Genomic DNA, 22,751 nt, shown 5'->3' on the forward strand with positions numbered 1-22,751 from the left:
TTGCCAGGTCACTTCACAGGGTACTGGAGAAACTTGGCAGGCCCATCTTGGTTTAAATTAAAAGGGACCTGCATAATCAGCTGTGATCACATAACTTCTGGAACAGTGATAGGTCTGTAAGTGTGTCCCCTTTAAGTAACTCATCGGGTCAGACAGCATCGATGGAGAACACAGATAGGTGACGTTTCAGGTCGAGACCCGGAAAAAAGACACACGTTGCTAGAGTAACTCAGCAGGTAAAGCAGCATCTATGGAGAACACAGATAGGTGATGTTTCAGGTCAAGACCACTCTTCAGACCAAGGGTGTCAAACGTTACGGGGAGAAGGCAGGAGAATGGGGATGAGAGGAAAAGATAGATCAGCCATGATAGAATGGCAGAGTAGACTTGATGGGCCGAATGGCCTTATTCTGCACCTATAATTTATGAACATGCTGCCAGACCTGATGACATACACCAGCACTTTGTCTTTTATTCGGTAACATAGAAACATAGAAATTAGGTGCAGGAGTAGGCCATTCGGCCCTTCGAGCCTGCATCGCCATTCAATATGATCATGGCTGATCATCCAACTCAGTATCCCGTACCTGCCTTCTCTCCATACCCTCTGATCCCCTTAGCCACAAGGGCCACATCTAACTCCCTCTTAAATATAGCCAATGAACTGGCCTCGACTACCCTCTGTGGCAGAGAGTTCCAGAGATTCACCACTCTCTGTGTGAAAAAAGTTCTTCTCATCTCGGTTTTAAAGGATTTCCCCCTTATCCTTAAGCTGTGACCCCTTGTCCTGGACTTCCCCAACATCGGGAGCAATCTTCCTGCATCTAGCCTGTCCAACCCCTTAAGAATTTTGTAAGTTTCTATAAGATCCCCTCTCAATCTCCTAAATTCTAGAGAGTATAAACCAAGTCTATCCAGTCTTTCTTCATAAGACAGTCCTGACATCCCAGGAATCAGTCTGGTGAACCTTCTCTGCACTCCCTCTATGGCAATAATGTCCTTCCTCAGATTTGGAGACCAAAACTGTACGCAATACTCCAGGTGTGGTCTCACCAAGACCCTGTACAACTGCAGTAGAACCTCCCTGCTCCTATACTCAAATCCTTTTGCTATGAAAGCTAACATACCATTCGCTTTCTTCACTGCCTGCTGCACCTGCATGCCCACTTTCAATGACTGGTGTACCATGACACCCAGGTCTCACTGCATCTCCCCTTTTCCTAGTCGGCCACCATTTAGATAATAGTCTGCTTTCCTGTTTTTGCCACCAAAATGGATAACCTCACCATATAACAAACCATGCAAAGCAAAATCTGCATTGGAATTTAATAGGTCGGCCCTGCTATGGAACGACGTTATAGGTCACACAGCTGGTAACACGGCATTTCCTCGGTATGGGACAGAGAATCTGTATTACAGTCTCCAACCCTGGAGTGGTCATCTAACCACAACTTGTGACTCAGAAACAAATTCCCTGCAACCGATTAAAATGTATCTGCAGAGGAAGAGAAGAGAATGGGAAAAAATTGAAGAAAACTTTCAGTGTGTGATTAGAAAAACAAACGCATGGAGCAGGTATATTTTGAGTGAACATACCAACTCAGATATCAAAGGGCGATTGAAACCCGACTGATTCAAGAACATAGACACAAAATGCTGGAGTAACTCAGCGGGACAGGCAGCATCTCTGGAGAAAAGGAATGTGTGACGTTTCGGGTCGAGACCCTTCTTCGTACTGAAAGGTCTCAACCAAGATCAGTCTGAATCGACCCGAAACGTCACCCATTCCTTCTCTCCAGAGGTGCTGCCTGTCCCGCTGAGTTACTCCAGCATTTTGTGTCTATCTTCGATTTAAACCAGCATCTGCAGTTCTTTCCTACACACTGAAATGTAGAACAGTTTCTCTTGAAACATAATGAATGATGTTTAAGTCATTACAGAAACAACCATGTGAATGTTTCACTTCTCCTCGTGTTTACCTGTGGACTGAATATCATTATCACACTAGATAGACATAAAGTGCTGGAGTAACTCAACAGGTCAGGTAGCACCTCTGGAGAAAAGGGATGGGTGATGTTTTGGGTCAGAACCTTTCTTCAGACACTTTCTACATCATTATCACACTATGTTGGCCAACACATAATATTTAGTCATATTTCCCAACATTCCTGTTAGAACCATGCATTGTTAGGGCATTGCGATAACATGCTTTTTTCTATTCATTTTTCAGGAATGCAAGACAAGTGAATATATCCCACAATGGTGGCGAATTCAAGCAGTAAAGGCCCTGTGATACATTTCCACGCCAGGATTGAATTGATTGGAATACAGCACGGCAACAGACCTTTTGGCCCAGCGAGTTCCTGCCGACCATCGATCAGCTGTTCACACTAGTTTACTTTCGAGATACAGCGTGGAAACAGGCCTTTCGGCATACTGGCCAGCGATCACCCCATACTCTAGTTCTATCCTGCACAATTTACATTAGTCAATAAACCTACAAACCTGCACGTCTTTGGAATGTGGGAGACGACCGGAGCATCCGGCGAAAACCCTCACTAGTTTTATGTCATCATACTTTCGAATCCACTCTGGCAAGTTTACAGAGGCCAATTATCCGATGTAAACCTTTAGGATGTGGGAGGAAACGGCAGCACCCGGAGGATTCCCACGGGGTTACAGGGAGAACGTGCAAACTCCACACAGGTAACAGCCGAGGAGGTCAGGATCGAACCCGGGACTCTGGCATTGTGAGGCAGCTGCTCTACCAGCTGCATCATTGATGAAGTGTGAATTATAAGAGAACCTGCAGGTGGTGGTGTTTCCACATCCTTACCTTCTCTGGTGAAAACGCAATTTTGAGAGATCCCTGTTTCCGATATGAAGCCAAATAATTGCCCTGTATTTTGTAGATTACCTACACAGCTGTCTTGATGTTCTGGTGATAGCTGGAATGAGATAGAGTCCTGATCTAGTGGATTACTCTGTCCAATATGTTGTCAGACTTATTGACATTTTTTTGGAGTTGACCTCATGCATACAAGTGTTGAGAAGCTGTCAGCATCCTTGTAGATAGTGGAGAAGTTCTGATGTATCAGGAGGCGTTATTTACAGCAGGTCATCCAGCCTCTGAATGCGTCTGAGGAAACCGCATTGACATGGTTGATCCAGTTGAGTTTCTAATCAATGGTGACCACCCCCGCCCTCTCTCCCCCAGAATGTTGATGGTGAATGACTCAAGTCAAGTCAAGAGTGTTATATTGTCATATGTCCCAAAATGGAACATTAAAATTGTTACTTGCAGCAGCACAGCAGATTTGTAAACATTGTACTCTGTAAGACCCATTATAAACAACAACAAAAAGTACAGTATATATAGATTTAAAAAAACAGACAAATTAATAAACAATAATAGTGCAATACGTATTAATTACGAGGATACGTGGTTTGGATCTTTCTTGTTGGAAATGATCAATCAATAGCACTTTTATGATATGAATCCTACTCGACACAGGGCAGCCAACGGTCAGAATATTGTCTAGGTTTTGATCAGTGGACTGCTTCATTTGCTGAGGAGTTGCTAAAGGAATTGAACATGACGCAATCATCAGTGAACTTCTGTCTATCCCACGGCATGACGGAACGAAGAAATGGAATGACGGAGGAGCTGATGATGGTTAGGTCTAGGATAACCTCCTGATGTTGGGTTTTCATGAGGAAAACCTTTTCATCCAGAGAGTTTGTGAATTTGTGGAATTCTCTGCCACAGAAGGCAGTGGAGGCCAATTCACTGGATGTTTTCAAGACAGAGTTAGATTTAGCTCTTGGAGCTAACGGAATCAAGGGATATGGGGAGAAAGCAGGAACGGGGTACTGATTTTGGATGATCAGCCATGATCATATTGAATGGTGGTGGCTCAAATGGCTGAATGGCCTGCTCCTGAACCTATTTTCCATGTTCCAATGATTGATCTTTGACAAATACAACCATCTGCCTTTGGTCAAGTTATCACGGATCATTGGAGGTCCCTTGATGCCCTTTGGCTTCAGGTTTACCATGCCTCATTAATGCCACACTGGGTCAAACACTGCCTTAACGTCAAGTGTAGTTAAATTCACCTTACCGCTGGATTAAGATCAAAGCTCTGATGATGGTGTTACTTTTTTTTCCCCAAATAAAAAAAATAGTAAAAGCAAAATTTGGAATGTGTTAATTTCGTAACATTTGTCACAGAAAAAATCCACTTCAAAATGAACAGAAGTCCATTCTTACGATTCGGTAAACCGTTATCAACCTCATATTCATTTACTAAAATCTATACATTTGGTAAAATCCCTATAACGAAGTAAAAGTCGCGATTAAATCACCTCTGACAGTTCAGGCGTGCAGAGAGTCTTCGCTACTTGCAAGCACTCAGTCTTTCTTGGATTTCCAACTCTCGTTAATTCGATCATGCACACACGCATCAAAGTATTTTCCAAATGCCTGTGAAAAGCAATTTTATGGAAAAATGCCACATCAGAGAAGTTATATCAACTCAGTTAGTTAATGGATGAAATATTTTTCATCCATGCAAGAGAGTGGTCGCAAACCATAAAAATAATTAATTGTAAGTCAAAGGATAATTTTATTGAACCTTGTGGTGCCTGTACACTCTGCTGTGTTGCTGCTTGCAAATAACAGATAATAAAGCTATCAACAGAATATTATTGAACGCCCTAAATCACAGGTAATGGTGATGTCTGGTGTAACAACTTAGCAAAAGGTGTCACATTTCATGCACCATTTCCATTATGGTAGATATATGCATATGTTCTGCTTAATGTTAAATCTAGTCCATCAAGTAGCTTTGCATGCATTCTCCAAACTCACTACCTGCTGATTGAGTAAGATGTGGAAAATGCAACATTTTAACCAGTTCCTTCAAGGATTTACTGACATATTCAACAATTATTTCCTTTGGTTCTTAGATCCTTACATAAATCTCTGACAGCAACAGATTAAAATGTCTGTTTCTTACATGGCGTAAATAATTGGCATTATACTAATCAAGGACCTTTCCCATCCCGGACATTCCTTCTTCTCCGGATTCCCGTTGGGCAGAAGGTACAGAAGCTTGAAAGCACACGCCACTAGACTTGGGAACAGCTTGCTCTCCTCTGTTATCAGTTTCATTCCATAACTAGGATACAAGCACAGTCCCAAATTCCCAACCTACATCATTGCAGATATTGAACTTCTCCTGTGGAACTACATTGCTGAGAAAGTATACACTGCGCTCTGGAGATCTTCTCCTTGCTCTACTTTATGTACTCGTGTTTGGCTTAATTGTATTATCTGACTTGAGTAGATAATGCACAAACAAAACTTTTCACTGTACCTCATATTTCTGGAGTCATACAACATGGAAACAGGCCTACTTGCCCATACTTGCCCCATCTACACTAGTTCCACCTGCCTGCATTTGGCCCATATCCCTCTAAACCTTTCCTATCCATGTACCTGCCCCTATACCCTTTAAATGTTGTAATAGTACCTGCCTCAACTACCTCCTCTGGCAACTCGTTCCATATACTCACCACTCTCTATGTGAAAAAGTTACCCCTCAGGTTCATATTTAATCTTTCCCCTCTCACCTTAAACCTCCATCCTCTGGTTCATGAATCCCTAACACTGAGTAAAAGACTTTGTCCATGTAGTTGAGTTTTTAAGTTTAGAGATACAGTGCGGAAACTGACCCTTCGGCCCACCACCGAGTCTACATCAACTAGCGATCCCCGCACATTAACACTATCCTGCACACAGTATGGACAATTTACATTCTTACCAAGCTAATTAACCTACAAACTTGTGTGTCTTTGCAGTGTGGGAGGAAACCCACACAGTCACGGGGAGAATGTACAAACTCCTTACAGACAGCAGCCGTAGTCTGAGTGCCAGAGACCCGGGTCTCTGGCACTATGAGCGCTATAAGGCAGTAACTCTACCACTGTGCCACCGTGCTGCCCATCCACTCTACATCATTTTATACACCTTTATAAGATCACCCCACATTCTTCTGCGCTGCATTCATCTGAATAATAGTCTAGCAAACAAAGAGAAACTCATCACTATTCACCAAGATCTCTTTCCTTAGACCATTAGAGATGTTGAAGTTATGACCACATTATTTAGCGACCAAAAATGAAATATGAAAGTAATATAAATCTCATACGTTATTTAAAAGCAGTTGAAACATAGCATGAACATTAAGAAAAATCTTGAGTCGCGACCCAAAATATCATCTGACCATTTCCCTCCACAGATGCTGCCTGACTCTCTGAATTCCTCCAGCGCTTTGCGTTTTGCTCAAGGTTACAACATCAGTCAGTCAATTCAGTTTATTGTCACGTGTACCGAGGTACAGTGAAAAGCTTTTGTTGCGTGCTATCCAGTCAGTGGAAAGACTATACATGATTACGATCGATCCATTTACAGTGTATGGATACATGATAAGGGAATAACGTTTAGTGCAAGGTAAAGCCAGCAAAGTCCGATCAAGGATAGTCCGAGGGTCACCAATGAGGTAGATAGTAGTTCAGGACAGGTCTCTGGTTGTGGTAGGATGATTCATGTGGCAGGTTGTGAAAGGATCTTCTTATCGAGTCCACACACAAGATTAGAAGTTGTTCAGCCAGAGCTGAACACACTACAGCATCTGCATACAATGGTGTCTGTCTTGTCGCTTCTTGTGCGTGGTGGTGGAAAGATTAGTGGAAACAGGGCCGCGACGTGAACGCTCTTTCCTTGACCCCCTGTGGGAGGATGACATCTCACGTTCCTTGTGTCTCTTTAAGAAAAATCTTGTTCTGTTCTATCTTGTTGTGCCTTATCTCTTTATTGCCTTATTTGGTAGATTTAAAAATAAGAACCTCATACATGCAAGTGATGTCACCATTGGACTCTGAAATGGTGAAATGAGCTGGAAAATTAGGGCAGCAGATTTATTATCTCCTAAGTTACAAGCATGGCCAAGTTAAATAGTCACGGGCATCTAAAATATGCCCAAACTGAATTGTTCTACTAATCATTATTTACTGACGTATGCTTCCGTCTTGTGCAGATAAGTAATTCGAGAAAAAATGACCTTTGTAGCCAGATAATTGAGTCTCTTCAACAAGTGGAAAGTCAGACCTGCTCAATTACCCACCAAAATTACCTTCAGAGCAAAGTGTCTCAAAGCACAGGCCATTGATATCAAAGTTATCCTGCCCAACTCAGAGACGTGAAAAACAGAACAATAAAATTACTTAATCAGGCCATATGCAAGTACAACAGGTAGTGCAAAGAGAATGGAGATTTACAAGAGTGCAACGATTGTAGTGGATAATAGTAAATCCTCTTCTGGGAGCAGCATGCAAGAGTTTAGTTTGACTCTGTTTATTATTGTCACGTGTACCGAGGCACAGTGAAAAGCCTTTTGTTGCGTGCTATCCAGTCAGTGAAATGACTATATACGATTACAATCAAGCCGTCCACAGTGTGGTTGAATTTTGGTTGAAGGGGTCAATCTACCCAGTATATACATGGTATATACACAGTAATATATAAATTAATAACCCCTATACTAGCGGAAATAGTCCTTACTGCAGTCGTTTAGACAAGAGAATTCAAGAGTGTTTAATTGTCATAAGTACTGACACTTGAACAACTAAATTCTTACTTGCTGTAGCATAATGGACCTATAAACATAAAAAAGCTCAATAAATAATAAAAACAACAGTGCAAAAAACAAAGTCCCAAGCAAAGATCTTATAGCTATAGGATCTTTGGTCCCAAGGCACAAAATGTGTGAGATTTGTGAAGTCAGGGGAGGGAATATAGGTGGAAGGGAATGGGGGGAAGGGGAGAAATGTGTGCAAATCCTGGTGGGGCAGAGGGAAGAGGAGGGGGTGGAGCTGGAGCAATTACATGCCCTGTTGTTCTCTGATCTGAAGATAGCATCTCCATCTGTACTGCTTCTCACCCACCAACCCCTTACTGATGTGCCTGTTGGTATTTTCATCAACAACAGGCAATGTAAATTGTAGAGAAGTTACACTTCTCAATGGAGTTTAGAAGGATGAGGGGGAATCTTATAGAAACATATAAAATTATAAAAAGGACTGGACAAGCTAGATGCAGGAAAAATGTTTCCAACGTTGGGCAAGTCCAGAACCAGGGGCCACAGTCTTAGAATAAAGGGGTGGCCATTTAAGACTGAGGTGAGAAAAAACGTATTCACCCAGAGAGTTGTGAATTTGTGGAATTCCCTGCCACAGAGGGCAGTGGAGGCCAAATCACTGGATGGATTTAAGAGAGAGTTAGATAGAGCTCTAGGGGCTAGTGGAATCAAGGGATATGGGGAGAAGGCAGGCACGGGTTATTGATTGGGGACGATTAGCCATGATCACAATGAATGGTGGCGCTGGCTCAAAGGGCCGAATGGCCTCCTCCTGCTATTTTCTATGTTTCTAGAAGGACTGCAGATGCTGGCTAGTACACAAAAGGACACAAATTGCCTCAACAGGGCAGGCTCTGCTCAGCCGAGACCGATCTTCAGACTCTAATGTATATCTGTATGCCATGTTGTCACTCTATGTCATGTTGTCACTTGCGGGTGGAGCACCAAGGCAAATTCCTTGTCTGTGAATATACTTGGCCGATAAACGTATTCATCATAACTTTCTTGATTTCAGTTCAGTTCTCTCCAGTTTAGTTTTTTTGTCACGTGTACTGAGGTACAGTGAAAGGCTTTTGTTGCGACCTATCCTGCCAGCAGAAAGACAATACGCGATTGCAATCGAGCCATTTTCAGCGTATGGATACATAATAAGGGAATAACATTAAGTGCAAGGTAAAGCCAACAACGTCTGAAGAAGGGTCTCGACCCGAAACGTCACCCATTCCTTCTATCCAGAGATGCTGCCTGTCCCACTGAGTTACTCCAGCATTTTGTGACTACCCTCGGCCCAAGTTGTAATCCAGCATCTGCAGTTCCTTCCTACACAAAGTCCAATCAAAGAGGTCAAAAGTATTCTATTGTCACATGTCCCAGATAGAACAATTAAATTCTTACTTGCTGCAGCACAGATAGAGCTCTCGAGGCTAGCGGAATCAAGCGATATGGGAAGGAGGCAGGCAAGGGTTACTGCTTTTGGATGATCAGCCGTGACCACAAGGAATGGCGGTGAAGGCTCGAAGGGCCAAATGGCCTCCTCCTGCCCCTATTTTCTATGTTTCTGTGTAACAGATATATATTAACCCTTGGTAGGCAAAAATGCTGGAGAAACTCAGCGGGTGAGGCAGCACCTATGGAGCGAAGGAAATAGGCTTCAGACTAAAGAAGGGTTTTGACCTGAAACGTTACCTATTTCCTTCGCTCCATAGATGCTGCCTCACCCGCTGAGTTTCTCCAGCATTTTTGTCTACCTTCGATTTTCCAGCATCTGCAGTTCCTTCTTAAATATATTAACCCTTGCCCTTAGTTGAAAGCAAATGGGAGAGGAGATGAGCCAGGTAAAACCTGGAATGTAAAAGACTGATAAAATCTGGGACCATCATTGAGAGCCCCCACTGTCTTCCTCTGAGCAATGCCAGCTATAAGATCTTTGATGCCAGGCACTGGCCAGGTGATGACTTCAGGTACAACTTGGCCTCCTACATAGGTCCCGCCCCCTTGCCATCTCACCATTGGAGGAGGCTGAACGATGGGCAGTGCTAAGGTCCAATGGGTAGCGGCGTTACAACGCGATTGAGTCCATTGGATGTGAACGATCGGCCGATTGGCTGCGCTGCCACGAGCTCTTGACCAATGGGAGACGGTGATTGCGGCGGTCCCGCCCTCCTCTCCCTCCCTTCAGACCAAGGGTGTGGCAGATCCAAAACTAGAGTTAAACTCGGATATTCGACCAACACCCCACTGAAACCACGAAGCAAACATCGTCGATGCACCGTATCAACCAACTCTCGAGCAGAAAACTTGACAGTTTTGACGGTTAATGCGTTTATAAATCACAGCAGCTTTTTGGGGGACTGATTGACTGTCGACGCGTCCAATCGGCGACTGAGGAGGGTGATTGACGGCACGTTCCGCCAATCGGGCCGGGGGGACGTTCCCGCTGCCGGGTGCTCCCGCCCTCCTCTGATGATTGACGGCGGCCGCGGCCAATGGGAAGTTCGGACGGCCGGCGGAAGGCCCGCCCGCCTGTTTAACGGGCGGGACGGGGGACCAATGGACGTCGGTGTTGGCGGAGGCGGATGGGGCGGGACGACCAATCAGAGGACGGGGGGCGGGTGGAGAGAAGACCCCGCCCACTTCCAGTGAAGTTTTCGTCCGTCAGTTGGCGAATGAATGGGGAGGAGGCGGCGGGGTTTTCCCTTGAGGCGGACACGACAGTTTTAAAGTTTAATTTTGTTTTCCCCCTCTCCCTCTCCCCCTGACTGGATCCGGATTTGTAATCTGTCCCCGAGCGGGGTTTTCGGTTGCGGGTCCGTTCGCCATTGTTTGGAGCCGCGGCTGAGGGAAGGGGGGAGATGGCGGAGCTGGTGCAGCGTCTCGGCGCCTGTTTCCCCGCCTGCCGCTCCAGCCAGAGTGAGCGGGCTCAGCGCCGCCGCAGCCGACAGATCGACGCGTCGCTGGCCCGCGAACGGCGCTACGTGAGGCGCCTGGTCAAGATCCTGCTGCTCGGCGCCGGCGAGAGCGGCAAGAGCACCTTCCTCAAGCAGATGAGGATCATCCACGGCAAGGACTTCGACAGCAAGGCGCTGGAGCAGTTCAGGGACACTATCTTCGAAAATGTCATTAAGGTACATATGTGTAAATTCTGTGTGTGCGTATATATACAGGTACATGTCTGTTGTGTGTGTTTACATGTACTTTGCGTGTGTACGTACTTTGCGTGTGTGTGTACATTACGTGTGTACTTTGCGTGTGTGTACATTGCGTGTGTACATTGCGTGTGTACTTTGCGGGTGTGTACATTGCGTGTGTGTACATGTGTACATTGTGTGTGTGCGTGTGTACATTGTGTGCGCGTACATTGCGTGTGCGCACAAAATGTGTACAAAGCGTGTGTGTACATTGCGTGTGTGTGCACATGTAAATTGTGTGTACATTGCGCGTGTGTGTATAGTGTGTACATGAACATTGTGTGTGTGTGTGTACATTGTGCGTGTGTATTCATTGCGTCTATATGTAAATTGTACGTGTACATTGTGCATGTGTATGGGGGGGTTGCACATATGGTCATCGGGTCAAAGGGCGTGACACATGGAACGGCTCGATCCATGTGGAGGACATGGCAGCTTCCGGCCTACACTGTTAATACACGAAACGCGTACTTTCTTACCTGTTAAAAACTGCTGAAATGGTCAATTTTGCGCTGTAAATAAGTGTGGAAATCGGGGTAACCGTGAGAGACATCTATCCTACTTCAGAATTCCAAAAGTGAGGAGAAATGATGGTAGAGAGAAGCGACAGCTGAAGGGACAACATCAGCTAAAGTGGTTGGCGAACATTGGCTGTGCAGATATCAAAATTGAAAATATTGGGAATTATCGCCTTTGCTCACTACATTTCATCAAAAGTAAGGCATTATTTATGTTTTTTCTTAATTCCTTTGGTATCTTAAAAAGTCTCAGAAGTGATAAATCTGACTAAATTTTTTAAATCGCCCAAGTGGGTTTTTACATGCAAAAAGAAAATGCTTCTGAAGCTAAATTTATCATTTAAAAAAATCGCAAACCATACGTGGTTTTGAATTACATTTTACTCGGATGCAAGCCAAGGAATGGCATAATTGTTAGCTGTCAAAGTGGACATAATCAATCTCAACAAATTGACAATTTTGAAAAAGAAAACGCTTCTGAAGCTAAATTTATCATTTAAAAAAATCTCCCGACTTAATGAGTGGTGTGTGGAAAAGTAAGTTGTCTATCATTAAGTTATTGAGATGTATATTTTGGCAAATAATAAAATGTCCTGACAGCTTAAACACCCACTCACTTTCAAAGATATTGTCAATTTGTTGAGGTTGCTTATGTCCAATTAACAGCTAACAATTAATCCATTCCTTGTCTTGCATCTGAGTAAAATGTAATTCAAAACCCACATTTGGGCTGCGATATTTTTTTTTTATTTATTTTTTTTTTCATGATAATTTTATCTTCAGAAACATTTTCCTTTTGCATGTAAAAACCCACTTGAGAACCACGGGCGATTAAAAAATTTTACAGCCAGATTTATCACTTTTGAAACTTTTTAGATACCAAAGGAATCAAGAAAAAACACAAATAATGCCTTACTTTTGATGAAATGCAGTGAACAAACGCGATAATTCCCAATATTTTCAATCTTGATATCTGCACGGCCATATGTTCGCCAACCACTTTAGCTGTTGTTGTCCCTTCAGCTGTCGCCTCTCTCTACCATAATTTCTCTTCACTTTTGGAATTCTGAAGTAGGATAGATGTCTCTCACGGTTACCCTGATTTCCACACTTATTTACAGCGCAAACATTGACCATTTTGGCGGTTTTTAACAAGTCCGTGACATTGGAAGCCATGGAAAGTGCTTACCTGCAGTTCATCGCGTGTACTCCAGTTGGCGTTGCGTAGCAACAGTACGGGTCACGGGTCGTGACCTGGACTGCCGTGCAACCTCCCTATAGTGCGTGTGTACAGTGTGCTTTTGATTAGAACATTGGTTGATTTAATTCAAACTGTAAATCCCTACTAAAGTTATCTTTCAAAAAAGTTAATGCAGTGACAAAACCTCCCAAATCTCTATCTTCAGTGATTATCTTTATGACCAGTCTCCAGAAGGGCCCCGGCCCGAAACATTGCCTGTTCATTGCCCTCTAGAGATGCTGCCTGATCCACTGGGTTCCTCCAGCACTTTGTGTTTTGCTGGGTGAAATAAATAATTATTTTGTGGCTCTAGTTTACTCTTGGGGGAGAGTGTGTGTACGGTGCCCTCCATAATGTTTGGGACAAACATTTATTTATTTATGAATATCATTTATTTATTTCCCTCTGTACCCCACAATTTGAGATTTGTAATTAAAAAAAATCACATGTGGTTAAAGTGCATAGTGTCAGATTTTAATAAAGGTTTTTTTTTTATACATTTGGGTTTTACCATGGAGAAATTACAGCTGTGTTTATACATAGTCCCCCCCATTTCAGGGCACCATATGTTTGGGACACATGGCTTCACAGGTGTTTGTAATTGCTCAGGTGTGTTTAAATGCCTCCTTAATGCAGGTATAAGAAAGCTCTCAGAACCTAGTCTTTGATCCAGTCTTTCCATCACATTTGGAAACTTTTATTGCTGTTTATCAACATGAGGACCAAAGTTGTGCTAATGAAAGTCAAAGAAGCCATTATGAGACTGAGAAACAAGAATAAAACTGTTAGAGACATCAGCCAAACCTTAGGCTTACCAAAATCAACTGTTTGGAACATCATTAAGAAGAAAGAGAGCATTGATGAGCTTACTAATCGCAAAGGGACTAAGGAAGATCTCCACAGCTGGTGAAAGAAGAATTTTCTCTATAATAAAGAAAAATCCCGAAACACCTGTCCGACAGATCAGAAACACTCTTCAGGATTCAGGCGTGGTTATGTCTATGACCACTGTCCGCAGAAGACTTCATGAACAGAAATACAGTGGCTACACTGCTAGATGCAAACCACTGGTTAGCCACAAAAATAGGATGGCCAGTTTACAGTTTGCCAAGAAGTGTTTAAAAGAGCAACCACAGTTCTGAAAAAAGGCCTGGTGGACAGATAAGACGAAGATGAACTAATATCAAAGTGATGGCAAGAACAAAGTATGGAGGAGAGAAGGAACTGCCCAAGATCCAAAGCATACCACCCCATCTGTGAAACATGGTGGTGAGAATGTTATGACCTGTGCATGTATGGCTGCTGAAGGTACTGGCTCATTTATCTTCATTGATCATACAACTGCTGATGGTCACAGTATAATGAATTCTGAAGCGTATAGACCCATCCTATCTGCTTAAGTTCAAACAAATGCCTGAAAACTCATTGTCCGGCAGTTCATTCTACAGCTAGACAATGATCCCGAACATACTGCTAAAGCAACAAAGGAGTTTTTCAAAGCAAAAAAAGGGTAAATTCTTGAGTGGCCAAGTCAATCACCCGATCTGAACCCAATTGAGCATGCCTTTTATGCTGAAAATAAAACTGAAGGGGACTAGCCCCCAAAACAAGCATAAGCTAAAGATGGCTGCAATACAGGCCTGGCAGAGTATCACCAGAGAAGATGCAACTGGTGGTGTCCATGGGTCGCAGACTTCAAGCAGTCATTGCATGCAAAGGATATGCATCAAAATACTAAACATGACCACTTTCATTTACATGACACAGCTATGTCCCAAACATTATGGTGCCCTGAAATGGAGGGGGGACTATGTATAAACACTGCTGTAATTTCTGCATGGTGAAACCAAAATGTATAAATGATGGGTCTTTGTCCCAAACATTATGGAGGACACTGTATGTGGAAAAAGTCAGCAATACCGTTAACCCCCCCCCCCCCCATGCTGTTTCTGAAGCGGATTTTGTCAGTGTTTTCCTTTGACATCCCCACTGACAGGAATCTTAACTCTGCTTTCTTTGTGATGATTAAGCCACTGGAACAAAACTGCTCCCAAGGGCTGAGTTAAAATCATAAACTGTACCTTGCCCTGCTTATTTAACAAAGTTGCCTCAATATCAGCTGAAACTAAAGTAAATGTGTTCAATATACTGTAGGCTTCTGTTGGCACTGTAACACTTTTGTTGTACTTTAAGTTGAAGATAAAATACTGTGTGTATGTGTTCCTTGATGCATCCTGTAGGGTGGCAATTAAATCTCCATCTCAAAAGACTGCGTATATTAGAATCTTGGAATGTTTTGATTTAACATTTATTTGAAGGGAACAGTGCTTCATTTAGAATTGTAAACCTACTTTTGAGTTAAGTGAGTGCTTAAGAAACAAAAGCTTATGAGATACTGCAATTATGATGTATTTGGGTGTATCCCCATTATACATTTCCACTTTCAATTACCTAATTTAATTCAATCTAATTCCCTACTAACATCACTATGTAAAATTTAATCTGTGACAAAACTTACAATTCACATATTCAGTAATTATCTTTATGATATCAAAGGAACAATTTGATTTTATGTGAGAATAAACTAAACTAAATGACCAAAAGTGAATTACATCAATGATACAATTAATTAGTGACACTTTTAAATCTCTGTTAGAAGCTTGGTTGCGTGTTTGATGTCCATAAGACAGCTAGCTAAATATGCACATCTACTTTTTATTGTTTTAAATTATCAGTCTGAAGAAGGGTCTCGACCCGAAAAGTCACCCATTCCTTCTCTCCAGAGATGCTGCCTGTCCCACTGAATTACTCCAGCTGCTGAAAGACTGTACCCTATTAAAGGGCCTGTCCCACTTTCACGACCTCTGCTGAGTTTGCCCTTTACTCATACTCGCAGCATGGTCGTCACGAGGTCGTAGGTAGGTCGTGATGCTAGTCGTATGTACTCGTGGCATCAAGTAGGTCGGGGCGTTTTTCTAGCCTGATGAAAAATGTCCACAAGTAAAAAAAGGTTGTGAATTAGGCCTGAAAGTGGGACAGGCCCTTAAGCAGGTGAAATCTTTGGTGAAAATAAATCATGAGAAAAGACAAAGTAGATTGATAAATGTTAAGGAAAAAAAAACTGCTGGAGGAACTCTGGGTCAGTCAACAACTGTGGAGGGAAATTGACAGACAACATTACGGGTTGGAGCCCTTCAGACTGATGAAGAGATATTAAGTTGCTAGATTTCAAGGCTTTTTTTTTTAATTCTTTTTTTTTAAGGAAGTGAATTTGTTGAGATCTTGCAAGTGTTAGCGATACAAATCTTTGAGTTGCAGGAAAGACCAGCATGAAGCACAGTTCAGGAAGCATAAATATTACGAGAAACAATCACTGGAACCACTTATTTGTGGTCACAAGATGATTAAATCTGTGTAAGCTAAATGGGATTCTGCGATTTTAGTGATGTTTGCAGATTGATATTTATATTTTCAAATTTCTATCTGTGAGCTTTGTGCAATGATGTAGCATGGGGAGGTGGGCATTTTACTGATTTCTGCCCTGCTACTCTCCAAAGAGCCTTTGCAATGGTTCCACTCCCATCTTCTTTCTCCAAAGAGCAGAAAAATATGCCCCTTCCAATTTTTTTATCAGGTTCCCTTTTGAATATCTCTGAATTAGTTTCTGCAGTACTTGTACATTTGAAATTCTAGGCGTTTTCTGCTTCTTTAGAAATATTTTAAAGTCACAATGACAGAGTGAAGCTTTCCGAGTTGGTGTTACTTATCCTTCTACTGGACAAACAGTATCTCCAAAATTGTTGATGAATGTAATCTCAGAGCAAAGAAAAGTAAAAGGATACCCCCAATATCTGTACTAGTTCCACATAATGTTCAATCCTTCTTGCATATGGCGTGCACAGCCTAAAGTTGTAGGATAACTTGTTCTATTTGATCTAATTTGATTGTGCACGCCAGGTTGATTGCATTAGTCAAAACAGGGCGGACCACGTGAAGGTTCAAATCTCCCACCCCTTGTTCAATCCTGATTTGTGGCATTAGTCTTTTACATTTTCCAGACCAAGACATTCTTTCATTGATATATCTCTTTTAAAGTGATTAATATCTTTAATCTTGGCAGGAGTTTGTGAAAGGTAGAAGCTTTCACATTTGCAATAATATTGTTACTCTTCGACAACTTAATTTGTTTAAAAAGACAAGAATAAAGAAAGAGACCTTAAACATTTAGCAGGAGGCTTTGGTGTGAATACAAAGTGGAGGTTCCATTGAAATTGAAAATAAAAGGTGAAACTAAAAATGTAAAGACCTAAGAATAAAGTCAGTTCAAAGTTTATTATTGTCACATTTGCTGAGGTACAGCAAAAAGCTTTGTGTTGGTATTACTCTTCGACATTTAAATAAAAGGCCAGACATGCTACAAAAATATTTTGATCTGTGAAGTGGATGCACAAACGGATGAATCATAGAAACTCGCTCAGTGAAAATATCTTGGGTTTGTGCAAGATGTCACTGGAAAGGAATAATCTATTGTTTACGGTGCCAAACAGCTGCATCAAGAACAAAGGCAAAATTCTAGACTTATTGAGGCTGAGCTCATAAAAGGTGAAGAAAGTCCAGAGGGAGTACATTTTGTTCATTAGTATTTATTTTTAAAAAAGCTTTACTTTCAACTTCCATATCTCTTTTTTTTCAATGTTATTACCTCATGTCTTTTGTTATCTCTGACTAATTTGAATGCTCTCTGAGCTGGCCTCAGACCTTGTGTCCCTCCATTGAGCTTGCTCAGAATCAGCTGCCTATAACCTAACCAGCAACTTGTCAATTCTACCATGGTCCCTTAGTTGCTGAAACGCATTGGTTCCAAATTTAGTTTAGAGTTCACTTTAGAGATACAGTGCGGAAACAAGCCCTTCGGCCCATCGATCACTTGTGCACTAGTTCAATGTTCTACACGTTAGGGACAATTACATGAACCAATTAACCTGCAAACCAGCACTACCATGGCATGCGGGAGGAAATCAGCACCTGGAGAAAACACACAAGGAGGATGTTCAAACTCCGCATGGAGAGCATGCGTATTTAGGAACGAACCAGGGTCCCCGGAACTGAGGCAGCAGCTCAACTGCTGTGCTACCCTCTCGGTCGTGCACACTTCTGTGTTAAAAATCATGCCCCTGTTGTTTGAATCTCTGGTCTTTCTATTCCTCTGATTCTTAATAATCTTAAATTCTTCCCACATCTCTGTACCTTAATAACTACTTCTCTTGCCCTCTTTTCCATTGCTTAATTTTTAGTGCTGTTTCTTTGTGTTGTGTTTGTAATTTGAGCCTCAACTTCTTGCCCATCGTTTTTAAGATATTATTTGAAAACTGTCTCTTTGACCAAGCATTTAGTTATCTGATCTAATCATTAGATTCTAATGGTACACAAAATTGCTGGGGAAACTCAGCGGGTGCAGCAGCATCTATGGAGCGAAGGAAATAGGCGACGTTTCGGGCCGAAACCCTTCTTCAGACTGATGATTCTAATGTATCCCTTAATGAGACACAATTATACTGAGTTCCTGTGTACCACCTTGGGATGTTAAACAGTGAAGACATTGAACAATGCAAATTATAGACATGTCTAGTGTATTCCTTCTCATACTAAATACCTGGTCTCCGAGTTCAGTTCCGTTTAGTTTATTGTCACATGTACTGAGATACAGTGAAAAGCTTTTGTTGCGTGCTAACCAGTCAACAGAAAGACAATACATGATTACAATCGATCCATTTACAGTGTATAGATACATAATAAGAGAATAACATTTACTGCAAGGTAAAGTCAGCAAAGTCCGATCAAGGATAGTCCAAGGGTCACCAAAGAGGTAGATAATAGTTCAGGACTAGTCTCTGGTTGTGGTAGGATGATTCAGTTGCCTGATAACAGCTGGGAAGAAACTGTCCCTGAATCCGATGATGTGCATTTTCACACTTCCATAACTTTTGCCTGATGGGAGGGGGAGAATAGGGAGTGGCCAGGGTGCGACTCATCCTTGATTATGCTGCTGGCCTTGCCGAGGCAGTGTTAGGTATAAATGGAGCCAATAAAAGAGAGGTTGGTGTGTGTGGCTGATGTAGGTGAGGAAAATGGGTAGAATTCCTTTTTTCCTCCAAATATTATTGGGTTTTGAAGCGAGAAATCAGCCACAGGCCCACGTGATTGTTGTGTTGCGCCCTGCCAGCATGTACATATTCAGTGGAGAAGGCAGTCCACCCAATTTAGCTGTCACACTCTGCAAAGTTGGGTGGCTTGCTCAGATTCTGGCAGGTTGTTGATTTAGGGGATTTGGTAATAAAGAGGAGGTTGTGCTCTGAGATGCATGTTATCTGGTGCTTGTGTGACTTATGCTGCCTGCTATTTATTTGTCTACTTAGATCTGGGCGTTACCAGATGCTGATATGGACTACATTTATTATCAGAGGGTTTGTGTACATGGTATTGAACACGTATCTATCATGGCTAGGGGGAAAAACTCGGCCTGTCCAGCCTCTCCTTGCAACTCAAACCCTCCAGACCCAGTAACATCCTCTAAACCTGTTTTTTTCCCCAGCTTAATGACATCCGATCCTATAGCAAGGTTACCAGAACTGTACACAGTACTCCAAATGCAGCTTTACCAATGTCTTGAACAGCTGTATCACTATGTCCCAACTCCTGTACTCCATACTCTGACCGATGAAGGCTTGGTGCCAAATGCTGACTTCATCGCCCTGTCCACCTATATCTCCATCGTTATGAACCATGTACCTGCATCCTGAGGTCTCTGACCTATAACATTCCTTAGAACCCTACCCTTTACTGTGAAAATCCTGCCATGAGTTGTCCCATAATAATACAAATTAAACTCGTTCCATTGTAATTGCAGGTTAACACCTTAAACGTTGGGTTTTTCCCTCAATATCTCCTGTCATCCAGGGCTCCGCACTCCGACCAGTCTTGCCCTTCGCTATAACAGGAACATGCTGGCCCTGAACCCTCACTAGGCCTTTTACATACCAGAAGTCCCTTTATCTTCCCCCCCAATCACTTCTGAAAGTTCCAGTCCAATACCATCAAAATTGGCCTTGCACCAGTTTAGGACATCATCTTTTCCATGGCTATTTAAAAACTAATAATAATTATGGTGCGTGGTCCAAAAGTGCTTTCCCAATAATACTTCAGTTGTTTGCCCAGCCTTATTTTGATTTTATTTGGACTGACTGTAGCTTCTGAGCCCTGGCATGCAACGAGATTTTACATTGAAAATAATCCTAAAATTTAGGATTTGCTAATTCTTATGTAATAAAACTTTTTTCGTAATTTAACCCTTTTTGTTAATCGCAGGAGACGTGTATCGTGTATATAGATTGTTTTTAAGTTTCCAGAACCGTTTAACCCTTTGAAGGTGTTGATTAGTGGAATCCATTGTGCGGTGATTTTGCCGTCCAAACTACTCCCCATCCATGTGGCACTACAATTTCCATTCGACTGAATGGACTTTCAGATCCTGTGTTGAGAACAGCAAGATGCTAGTTTCCTTGGGTAAAACTGAAGTAGAACACAAGCAAATTGTTGGTGGAACTTGCCCAGTAAGTCTAAACTTCCTGCATTTGCTACACTTGCATTGGGAGTTGTTAAGTGTTCTTTCCAGAGTGCTGGTTTATTAACGAATAATTCCTGGTTTGTCTATTTGTAATACAAATGAACGTGATAATTGAGAGTATTAATCTGTGCCACATGAATTTTATCTTGGAATATCTGTTTCCAGTTCTCTGCACTTTGTTAAAAAGATGATTCCTCTTCCTTTCCTATCCTGCTTCTTCCATAATCAAGTTTTTAAAGATCATTGTCATTGTTTGGTCTGCTAACTTAACCAATGGCAGTCAATACACTTTAACGATTTTGAGGGGAAATTATTGATTACATATCCTCTTTTGTTGAGCTTCCTCACTTGCTCTTTTAAATGGGCAGTGGATTGATACATGTATTTGTTCAGATTTTTGCACCATTGTATTTGTCATCTAGATGAGGCTGGATGTGAGGATGTAATTATAATTTTTTTAGAAGAAAAAAATGACTTGTATCACTTAACATAAATCGATTGTGGTTCCTACATTGTACTTCACACAAACAGCAAGAATAGTTGTCACACTTACCAAAGATAGACATAAAAAGCTGGAGTAACTCAGTGGGACGGGCAACACCTAGAGAGAAGAAATTGGTGACGTGTCAGGCCAAGACCCTTCTTCCTCCAGAGATGCTGCCTGTCACACTTATCAGATTGGTTTAGATTTGGTGTCTGCATGCTAGTATGAATATTTAATTTTTGCAATCGCTGGACCAGTTATTTATTATTTGCAGTCTAAGCAAAAATATCAGTGTAAATCAGAAGCATTTTTATCACTTCAATAAAAACAAAAAAATCTTGTATTTGTTCCTATATTGTGTCTTTCCGTCTATTGTCTAATTGGAATACTGAGCCTCTGCCTGAAATGGAAGCTTCGTTTTTCTTTTTGCTATTGAATATCATTACTTTTAGAATGTAACTTATCAATTTATAATGAGTTTTAATTATCCGGGGAACATTTTCATATCGCATTTCAACAGCTGGGTTAAAAAATATGTGAAAATCAGCCCATTTGTGGGAATTTATGTACCCAAGTTTACAAAATTAGAACCGTAGCTTGTACCATTTTGTTATTTGCCAGAATTAATATTTTTGCCACATAATTGAATAAGTCTTTAAACAAGGAACTATTTCCATAGGATTTTAACTACATTAATTCAAATTAAGGGTGGCATTCTTTTGTGCTGTAAACATTGGCACATTTATTATGTATTGATCCTTATTTTGTATCAAAATTCTTGCTAGTGGGTTTTCCAGATGGGACACTGTAGATTTCTAATAGAAAGCAGTATGCAGCTTTTTGTGAAAATTGAAGTGTATAATTTTGAGACCACTGCTCTTAAGAGAAGTCTACTTTCAAATACAATATTGTCACTTAGTGAAACCCAAGTACTTCAATTAAAGGAAATGGTTTTATTGATTAAACCTGAAGTTGGTTGGAGACCTGCGGCTGTTGGTCCACGTTTTGATCAATATCCTGCATAGATAATTCAGTCAAGGCTAATGTTGTTTCAGAGTAAGAATACCAATTAATAGTTGTAAGGATGGAAATAGTTTTTCGATCTACTTCAATTTATGACACTTCAACTTGCAATATAAAATTAAAGTTTGAAATTTTTAGGTATAATTAGTGTTTGAGCAACAATCTATTTGATTGTTATTATGTTCACTGAGACTTTTAATTTGCTGAATGTGACGTGGAATATCTGCTGATATCATATATTGAAGAATTAGTTTGAAATTTCTCCGTTTTTACAAACAGTTTTTTACAAACAGTATATGGTTGTGGAGTTGCTGTTGGAAGTGCATTTTTCTAGGTTGGCATTCTTAGTAAGTTAATATTGATTGTTGTATCCCTTAACACAATTTGATTGTGGTTCTTATATTGTACTTAACACAAACAGCAAGAATAGTTGTCACTTACCAGGTTGATTTAGATTTGGTGTCTGCGTGTAAGTGAATATTTCATTTTTGCCATCTCTGGACAAAATATCATTGTAAATCAGCAGCATTTTAATCACTTCAATAAATATAAATACTCCTTTGCCCCTAGCATCAGAATCCTTTCTGGGCAAACATTTTCTTTACAAAAAAATGTCCTGAAATGTGACTGGCTCTAGTGGTATTTTCCAATGTGGAATTATATCGCCTGAAAAGGTGTAGCCTGGAAAGTATATAGATCCTGTTTTGAGTCAATATTCTCAGCTGAGATAATCGCCCAATCGGTGTCATCAATTTTCATCATACTGTTTTTGTCCAGAATATGTATAAATAACCCAATTTGCAGCCAGATTGAACATTCTGAGCATGCAAGCCTTGTTTTTAAGCCAAGATGTCCTTTTTAATTTTCTTTGAGCAACATCTAGTAGTTTTTCTCTTTGATGCAGTTAAAATAACAAGATCTTTATTTTGTAACGGATAAATGATGAAAGGAATTAAAACATTAACTATCTG

The 22,751-nt window shown here is 41.3% G+C and overlaps 1 protein-coding gene across 1 annotated transcript in view; it reads left to right on the top strand.

The window, feature by feature from the left end:
* Window positions 1–10,298: 10,298 nt before the first annotated feature.
* gna12 (G protein subunit alpha 12) overlaps window positions 10,299–22,751 on the top strand; it is a 52,555-nt gene continuing 40,102 nt past the window's right edge. Inside the window, exon 1 of the mRNA XM_033041138.1 lies at window positions 10,299–10,828. Within this exon, the coding sequence (XP_032897029.1) occupies window positions 10,556–10,828 (273 nt within the window). The 5' untranslated portion in view covers window positions 10,299–10,555. The remainder of the gene's footprint in view (window positions 10,829–22,751) is intronic.

This window comes from Amblyraja radiata, chromosome 22 (genome assembly GCF_010909765.2).
Source record: "Amblyraja radiata isolate CabotCenter1 chromosome 22, sAmbRad1.1.pri, whole genome shotgun sequence".
Taxonomy (NCBI): Eukaryota; Metazoa; Chordata; class Chondrichthyes; order Rajiformes; family Rajidae; genus Amblyraja; species Amblyraja radiata.